General features: G+C 45.6%; 1 protein-coding gene across 6 annotated transcripts in view; it reads left to right on the top strand.

Moving 5' to 3' along the window:
- The first annotated feature begins 323 nt into the window (after nt 1-323).
- Nub1 (negative regulator of ubiquitin-like proteins 1) overlaps nt 324-9,706 on the top strand; it is a 30,742-nt gene continuing 21,359 nt past the window's right edge. Inside the window, exons 1-3 of one of the 6 annotated variants that reach the window (XM_087656342.1) lie at nt 324-597; nt 2,896-3,085; nt 3,525-3,642. In XM_087656342.1, coding sequence (XP_087512468.1) covers nt 3,072-3,085; nt 3,525-3,642 — 132 coding nt within the window. In that variant the 5' untranslated portion in view covers nt 324-597; nt 2,896-3,071. 6 annotated transcript variants of the gene reach the window in all.

The following is a 9,706-nucleotide window of genomic DNA, read 5'->3' as shown; positions in this document are numbered from 1 at the left end:
TGACCCTCATCTTGGCCCTCGCCCCACCCACTTTGCCCCTCACCTCCCTCCTCTACATCAGCCCCGCCCTGCCCACACTCTCCCTAGCTCCATTACGCGATCGTCCCGCCCCACACAGTCCCGCCCACTAAGTACTAGCCCCGCCCCCAAGTCGCGTTTTCCGGGCTTCCTTCCTTTCCCACCGCCTTCAGCTCGCCCCTCGGCCCCACCCCTCCGTGTAGCCCCCGCCCACGACCCGCCTTCCGGACGGCGCGAGGGGGCGGAGCCGGGGGCGGGGCCGGCCTCACCCGGAATGAAAACAAACGGCGGCCTCTGCCGCATCCGGGCATTTGGCTGGTCTCGGCTGGCTCGGTGGTGGCGCAGGTGAGACTGCTGCGGCGGGCACCGACCCGGGTTTGGGCCTCGGCCTGGCAGCGCGGCTGAGGCGGCCGTCGGCTGGGTGGGCAGGAGTGGTCGGGCGAACCCGGCGGGGCAGGCTGGGGCGGAAGCGGGAGGAGGTCGCGGTAGAGCTGAGGGAAAGGGAAGGATACCGGCCGCCAGCCTGAGCTAGGATGAGCTGACTGCCTGGGCTGACGTGCAGACAGTGGATGGCGTTGGGTGAGAACGCGAGCTTTCTGGACCCACACTGTCCCTGCCCCTTCCCTTGCCCTTACTTTTAAATAGGAGGCCCTAATTGCGTGTTATTTCCCCGAGAGGGAACGTGTTGAATGTGCGTAAGGCTGTAGGCAGTCTCGATTGATTGACAAGTGAAAGTGATATTTTTCAGCGTTGATTCCTAACGTTTCACTTTCGGTTCAGAGCTCTGATATTCATGACAAGTATTTTCTGCTGTATGATGTGGAACGCCCAGCGACAGACAGGAAACGCAGTTCTCCAGTTAAAATTGAAAACTGGGCTGTTAGATTTTCTTCCTTTTGACCTAACATGGGTCATTCTGTTGCCTGTAGTTGGAGTTTCATACGTTTCAATACAGTGGTTTAATTTTTTTTTTTTTTTGAGATAGTGTCTCACTGTATAGCTCTGTCTGTCTTGGAATTCGCTAAAGGCGAGCATAACTATGGTCGGCTTCGGTGGTCTAATTTCGTTAAACATTAAATCTTAGGTTAATCTGGGCGTGGCACACCCTCCTCCCAGAGCTTGGGAGGCAGAGACTGGAGATCTCTGTGAGTTCAAGTTAAGCCTGGTTTACATAGTGAGTTCCAGGACAGCCAGAGCTCAGTACTGAGACTCTGTCATGGTTTTTTTTTTTAAAAAGAAAAAAAAAAAAAGGAAAAAAATCTTATGTGATGCAGACCTGGCAACAGTGTGGGCACAGATGAAGGGTTGTAATATCCTTTTTTCAGACAAAGGACTGGATACAGTTGAAAGGCTGTTTTCAACCTTCTGAATAGCTGGGTACTAGTAAATTATCCCTGCCACCCTCCTTAGGAGATTGCAGTGATCTTTTTCTCAGAATTTCTATAAATTTGAATCCTGTGTTTGGTGGTTTAAGAGATTTGTATTTGCAAAGCTCCTAAGTGCCTGTGGTGAGCTTATGAGTGAAAGCACACAGCATATTCTCTGTCTTTCTGCTTCCCCTCGTCTCTCTCTCCCTCCCCCATCCCTCTCTCCCTGTCTCTCACCCTCTCTCTCTTCCCTTCCTCTCTCCCTCTCTCCCTCTCTGACATAAATACACACAATGTTCACTCCATGTGCCATCCTGATGACCTGTTTCTCACTCTCAGATAGATCTGGGCATCCTTTTAAAAGTGTGGTTATGGAATAATGCTTAAGTCACCACGCTTGTATTGAAGATGAGGTGGATTGTGTTTAGAAGGACGATATTTAAGTTATATCAATCCACGTATTGTTCCACTCTCTGGAATTCATGTTCACCAGTGAGGAGTGAGTAGCTTCCTACTGTGTTTAATCTGGCAAACCTTGAAACACTTTACTACTTCTTCCAGCTGCCGCAGGCTCTTAGCAGCCCCACCTACCCCGTGGAATAGCTGTGCTCATGTGCAATGCCGTCAGCATGCTGTCAGTGCTCATGTGCAATGCTTTCAGTAGCCCCACCTACCCTGTGGAATAGCTGTGCTCCTGTGCAATGCCATCACACCTCCTATGTAAAAAATGGAAAGTTGTATGCTGAGGACGTGCAGCATGGAATTGTGAGACAAACTAGAGTCCCTATTGTAGGCGGTTGTCCCATGCCAGTTCTGGCCCGGGCTCATTTTGTGGTTTTACAAACCTGGAGCCTGGAGTTTCCCAGCAGTAAAGGGACTTCTCAGAAGTACCAGTGAAAACAAAACCAAGGAACAAATCTTGAAGACAAGCAATTCTCAAACTAAACAAATAAAGAAACAAAAAGTGAAATGGTGCAGTGCTGTACGTTCTTTTATTTATTGATTGATTCCTCGAGGCTGGCCTGGAACTCAGAGATCTACCTGTCTGTGCCCTCCAAATGCTGGGAATAAAGGTGTGCATCACCATACTTAGCTAACTTTTTTTTTTTAAGATTTATTTATTTAGGGGGGAAGATTTATTTATTTATTATATGTGAGTACACTGTAGCTGTCTTCAGACACACCAGAAGAGGGGGTTGGATCTCATTACAGATGGTTGTGAGCCACCATGTGGTTGCTGGGATTTGAACTCAGGACCTCTGGAAGAGCAGTCAGTGCTCTTAACAGCTGAGCCATCTCTCCAGCCCCCTAGCTAACTTTATTTTCAGAGTTCAGCTATATAAACATTTAGTACTGATGCTTCATAGTTCAGACTAGCTTTTCTCTATGCTTAGTCTTAGGTTTTGAATTAAAGTGGCTAAGTGTGAGAGAATTTACAAAGTATAGATTGGGTTACTAAAGGGTTTGCCTTGTCCTTTTTTTTTTTTTTAATTACCTTTTTTTTTTTTAGTGGGTATGGGTGTTTTGCCTGTATGTATGTATACCAGAAGAGGACCTTGGATTCCCCTGGAACTGATATTACAGATGATTGTGAACTTCCATGGGGATATTTGGAACCAAACTGACTTCTGGAAGTATGACAGCTCTAACCCCTGAGTTGTCTGGCCAGCCCCTTTCCCTGTCTTTATGATAATAACAGGGTAAGAAATGGAGAGATAGGGCTGGGCTGCTACTGAGCAGAGCAGAGGCCTAGAATTATAATGCAGAATGCCCTGGTTTGCTCCCTTCTTCCATAAGAAACATGAGAGTATGTTACTCCTTGTTACATCTTAGCAAGTTGGAAGTAGACATTGTACAATGGGCTGGTTATAGATTTAATCCCAGTATTCAGAAGGCAAAGGAAGGCAGATCTTTGTTCCAGGTCAGCTTGGTCTACAGAAACAGAACAAGTTCCAAGACAGCCAGGGCTACACAGAGAAACCCTGTCTTAAAAAGCACAAACAAAACACAACAATAAAAATTTATATTGCCTTGCATGTAATTGGATCCAGTAGCTGAGGTTCCTCAGTGGATTAAGTAATGTGTGAAGCATTTTAAAATGTGATACGGGTTTTATTGATTTACAGTTTTACTTTCAAGGATGGCGCAGAAGAAATATCTTCAAGCAAAACTGACCCAGTTTCTAAGGGAAGACAGAATTCAACTTTGGAAACCTCCATATACTGAAGAAAATAAAGAAGTTGGTTTGGCCTTAAAGGTATTTTTTTAAGATTTATTTATAAGTCTATTATATATAAGTACACTGTAGCTATCTTCAGACACATCAGAAGAGGGCATCAGATCCCATTACAGATGGTTGTGAGCCACCATGTGGTTGTGGGGATTTGAACCCAGGACCTCTGGAGGAGCAGTCAATGCTCTTAACCACTGAGCCATCTCTCCAGTTCAGTATTTTTTTTTCAGAAAATATAGTTTTATTATTAGATAAGTAAAAAGTAACATTCTACAATCTCACCTTGGCTTCTATTTATTCTCTTGAGTTTGTTTTTTTTTTTTTTTTTTTTTCCTTTGTTTCGGAGCTGGGGACCGAACCCAGGGCCTTGCGCTTGTTAGGCAAGCGCTCTACTGCTGAGCTAAATCCCCAACCCCCTCTTTTTTTTTTTTTTTTATTGGATTTTTTAAATTTACATTTCAAATGTTATCCTGTTTTGTGATTTCCCATCCATAAACCCTCTATCCCATTCCCCCTCCCCCTGCTTCTATGAGGGTGTACCCCCACCCACCCACCTTTTCCCACCTCCCTACCCTGACATTCCCTTACACTGGGGCATCGAGCCTTGGCAGGACCAAGGGCTTCTCCTCCCATTGATGCCCAACAAGGCCATCCTCTGCTACATATGCAGCTGGAGCCATGGGTCTGTCCATGCGTACCCTTTGGATGATGGTTTAATCCCTGGGGAGCTCTGGTTGGTTGGTATTATTGTTCTTATGGGGTTGCAAACCCCTTCAGCTCCTTCAGTCCTCTCTCTGACTCCTTCATTGGTGACCTTGTTCTTATCTCAGTTCAGTGGTTGTCTGTGAGCATCTACCTCTGTATTTGTCATGCTCTGGCAGAGCCTCTCAGGAGACAGCTAGATCAGGCTCCTGTCAGCTTGTACTTCTTGGCATCAGCAATACTGTCTGGGTTTGGTGTCTGTGTATGGGCTGGATCCCCAGGTGGGGCAGTCTCTGGATGGCCTTTCCTTCAGTCTCTGCTCCACACTTTGTCTCCATATCTCTTCCTGTGAATATTTTGCTCCCCCTTCTAAGAGGGACTGAAGCATCTGCACATTGGTTGTCCTTCTTAAGCTTCACGTGGTCTGTGAATTTTATCTTGGATAATTCGAGCTTTTGGGCTGATAGCCACTTATCAGTGAGTGCATACCATGTGTGATTTTTTTGTGTTTGGGTCACCTCACTCAGGATGATTATTTTCTAGTTCCATCCATTTGCCTGTGAATTTCATGATGTCATTGTTTTCTGTATCCGTTCCTCTGTTGAGGGACATCTGGGTTCTTTCCAGCTTCTGGCTATTATGAATAAGGCTTCCATGAACATAATGGAGCATGTATCCTTGCTGTATGTTGGAGCATCTTTTGGGTGTATGCCCAGGAGTGATATAGCTGGGTCCTCAGATAGTGCAATGTCCAATTTTCTGAGGAAACTTCAGATTGATTTCCAGAGTGGTTGTACCAGCTTGCAATCCCACCTGTATTTTTTTTAAACATGTAAGTCTTTTGCAGTGTGAAAACCTACTTATAGTAAATACTATTCTGAAGTCACCAGAAATTACTAGGCACAGCTGTGGAAATTTTGGGAAGCACCAAAACCATTAGTAATGAACAAATTCCTACTTAATTTTTTTCAGCACCAGAAGTAGCGCCCTGGGTTTCACACAGGGGTATGCAAGCTCTTTGCTACCAAGCCACTCCCCACAAGCTGCCACTTCATTTTTATGTTACCTGACTTCCCAGGCATTGTACTAGTCATATTAACTATAATACAGTAGCTGGGGAGAATTAAGTTATAAAGAGAAAAAGGTTATTTTGGTTTATGGTTCTGGAAGTTCCTCAAGCCTGAGTGGTCCTGAAGCCTTGGGACTTTGTCTGGGGTGGCACCCTGTGACAAGCCTCAGGGCAGAGATGAGGACTGTGCACCAAGACACACAATCCTGTATGGCATGTCCTGTTTCATGAGAAGGGATAGGGAAGGGGGCAAGAGCAATGAAAAACCAGCCTTGGTTCAGTTAGCATGTGCTCCTCTGCCTTTTCTGAGGTAGTTTACTGTGAAGTGTGTGGAGGGAGGCAGCAGCAACTTCAGAGCCCTGTAGACCAGGCAACCAGGTGTGAACCAAGCTCCTGCCTCAGGCCCAGTGTGAAGGCAGCCTCTCATTTCCTAAACCAGGAAACTGAAAGGGAGGTTGTGTCCAGCTGTCCGATAACCGGGGAAGGCCCAACCCTCTAGGATCTTCCACCTACCAGTAGTAGCATCTACGCATTGAGCCTTTACCACAGCCTTTGGAAGACATTGAACCGTGACACGAATGTGCTGTTTTTAAAGCCATTTGATCTTGCTTGCTGTGGTATCTTGGCTTGAGACATTGTAATAGACTGGCAGAGCTAACACTCTTGAGAATGGTTAGGACTTCAGGAGCATCTAACATCCTAACAGTTTTGGAGGAAGGGTGGCTGCCAGAAGGGAGAAGCCTTGATTAGAAGCTGCATGTTTTCCATGTCACCCTCCAGGGGCCAATCATGTCATAGACATCGGTGGCCCAGGATCTAATCAGCCATGCCTGATAGCATGCCTCCATTAAAGATATGTAAATGACGGCTCCTGAGACCTACATTAAACACCCAGGAGCTGTGAGGGTGGCATACCGTCTAGAGCAGGGACTCTGTTCACTTGTAGCTTTGTGGGAAGTTAGAATCCCAGACCTTGTTCTGATTTCTGAGTCACTGTAGTAAATTGTCGAACATGGGACCCCATACTTTGTAGTAGTCAGTCAGTGAGTGTGGCCTGGAGACTGGTGCATGGCACGTGGTACCTGACATGGGGTCTTAGGGTTTAAGTCTCCGCCTGTGCCCAGGCAGAACACACCAAGCCAACATGGTTCCACATGGAGAGGTTTAATGAGAGAAGAAGAGTAGAAGAGAGGAAAGGAGGCGGGCCATGGGCACATGGAGGGAAGGGGTAGCAGGGATAGAGAGAAGGGATAGGGAAGGGGGCAAGAGCAGTGAAGAACAAAGAGCAAGAGGGAGAAGAAGGGGCAAGCAGCCCCTTATACCAGCAGGCACAGCTGGCTGTTGCCAGGCAACTGTGGGGCGGAGCCTATCTGGCTGTTCCCAAGTAGCTGTGGGGGTGAGCTTAGAATACCAACATGGGGTGTTCTGTAGGACTGCCCCAAGACACCAGTGAACTGTCCCAAGTTAATGTTAGAATTACTTGCTATCAGGAGAAAAAAATAACCTTCTCTAGGTAACTAGAGTTTAGTTGGTTATTAGGTTGGTTTGGTGTGTGTTCTGTTTTAGCTTTTTGAAACAGGTCTCATGAGGCCTGGATTGGCCTCAAACTCCATAGGACCTTGATCCATGGGATCCATAGGATCTTCCTTCTCTGCCTCCTCAGTGCTTAGATCGCAGGTGTGCTCCACCATGCTCTAGAGACATTAGAAGTTTTAGAAAGTAATGTTTTTGTACATTTATTTACTTGGGGTGGGTGGGGGATGGGGTGCACATGGGGAATCAGGGCAACTTGCAGGAGTTGGTTCTCTCCTTCTATGTGGGCTCTGGAAATAGAAAAGTTGTCAGCCATGTTTTGACAGGGACCTTATCTGTTGAGCCATCCTACTGGCCCTGAAATTGATTGTTAAGGTGTTTTATTTTCAAAAATTTCATGTTTTATAGTGATAAAAATAATATGTCTTCCTGGATTAAAAATAGAACCGAGCCTAGTCATACGCACCAGAAATTCTAACACTCTGGAGGCTGAGGCAAGAGGGTCACCAGTTCAAGGACAGTCAATTGTATACTTAGTCTCCTTCACCACTGGGGCCGTCCAAGAGTTGGGGTGATGCGCCTGAGGCAAGAGTTTGGTTCACACCTGTTAGGCTGAGGTTGCTGCTGCCTCCACACTACTTCAGTGTAAGTTGTTGTCTGTAAGCAGGTGAGGGCCGGTGAAAGATAAGACTAGAGCCTGTGATTGGGTAGTGGGAAAAGAAGTGGACTGAGAGTTTTAGAGACAGTACAGAGAGACAGAGAGAGGAGACAAGACCTATACTAGAAAAGGAAGACGTACTGGATCCACAGGGCTTGAAATAGCCATAGGTGGCTATGGATATCATAGAAGAACAATAGAATAATGTAGGGCAATTTGTCCAGTCTAGGTGTGCAGCTTTTATCAATATCGATTGAGTTTTGAATTTTTTTGTGTGGGTGTTTGTGAGTTGAGAATTAACAAATTACAAGCCTCTGGAGGTTTCTTTATACGGGATTCAGGGTTTCCAGAAAGTCTTGACAGACTAGCCATAGGGGACAGATGCTTGGGAATCTGAACACTTCAGTGGTTTGGCTAGGGAACTGGGTAGACCACCGCTTGGGGATAGCTGTGGGGGCAGGGAGACCTCCACAGCTGGAGGGAGAGTAGCCGTCAATAGCATACATTTTTTTTTAATAATTACATGCTATACTTCATAGTAAACTATTACAGAAAAGTCAGAGGAGCACAGCTAATGAAACCAAGATGGCTTTGCAGCCATTCACTCTCATGAAACAGTATTTATGTGCTGTGCTGATGCCGTGTCCTGTGCTTACAGGACTGGCATCACAGTAGACTTATTCACACCAGCATCTCCCACACATGCAACATGGACATTAAAATGGCCTCTTCTGCTCTGAAAGAGATGACTCAGCAGTTAAAAGCTTGCTGAGGACCACAGTTCAGCTCCCAGTACCCATATTGGTGGCTCACAACTGCTTGTAACTCCAGGTCCAGGGGATCTGTTGCCTTCTAGAAGGTTTCCATAGGAACCTGCACACACATGTACACATGCACTTCTACTGATACAAATAAATTGAAAATAAGCCCTTTTTAAAGTGGCACTTGAGCTTATGTTTGGTCTGTCATTGGTCACAGCATAAAGAAGACAATTTTATAAACCATGGTGGGCATGCCTGGAATTGTAGTACCCAGGAAGTTAATGCAGGAGGATCAGAAATTCAGGGTCATCATTGGCTATATGGCGAATTTAAGACCAGCCTAGATGAGATTCTATCTCTATCTCAGAGAGTATATTTTTAAAAACATAGTAAACATCAGTGATATGGTATTCTTCCAGCCTTCTCCTGATGCCTATTTAAAATGTATTATGATGAGGATGCCATCACTGAAAGAAAAAACAAAGAAGCTGGAGAGTTGACCCAATAGTTAAGAGCACTTGTTCTTACAAGGACCCAGGTTCAATTCTCAGTACCCACACCACCTCCTTGGGCATTGGGCACACGTGTGCACAGACGTGCGTGCAAAAAAAACCAAAAAACCAAAAAAACAAAACACTCATACACAAAATAATAAAATAATCCTAAAAAAAATTAAAAACAAACAACAGCCAGGTAGTGATGGCTCATACCTTTAATCCTAGTACTTGGAAGGCAGAGGCAGGTAGATCTCTTGAGTTCAAGGCCAGCCTGGTCTACTGAGTGAATTCTAGGACAGCCAGAGCTATGTAGTGAGACTGTATCTCAAAAAAAACCAAAACAACCCCCCCCCCCAAAAAACTTCCCATCCAATGATGATGAACAGTTCACTATTTTAAGAAGTTTTTTTTTACAGTTATTTATGTATGAGTGCATGTGTTTATGTGCCTGTGTATATGCAACATAAGCATGATTGGTGCCCTTGGAAGTCAGAGGAAGAACATTTGAACCCCCAGAATGAGAGTTGTGGGTGGTGGTAAACTACCATGTGGGTGCTGGGAACCAAACCCAGGTCCTCTAAGAATGAAAGATCCTCTCAGCCACTGAGCCATCTCTCCAGCCTCTACAACTTTGAAAAAAAAGTAGCCGTGTGTGTGCATGCGAGTATGAGACACTTATGGAGGTTAGAATTCAATTATAGGACTTGGTTCTCTCCTGCCACCTTGTAGGGCCCAGAGATTGACCTCAAGGCATCAGCCTTGGTTGGCCATTAGTCATCGTCTTCACAGCCCTAGTTGACTGCTTCCTAAACTAATTTCTTAGTCTATGAAGGTCACAGGAGTCTCAGCCTCCCTCCATCTCTCTGGA

Source organism: Rattus norvegicus, chromosome 4, assembly GCF_021556685.1.
Source record: "Rattus norvegicus strain SHRSP/BbbUtx chromosome 4, alternate assembly SHRSP_T2T, whole genome shotgun sequence".
Classification (NCBI taxonomy): Eukaryota; Metazoa; Chordata; class Mammalia; order Rodentia; family Muridae; genus Rattus; species Rattus norvegicus.
The sequence above is the reverse complement of the archived record's forward strand: the minus strand, read 5'-3'. Positions and strand labels throughout refer to the sequence as shown.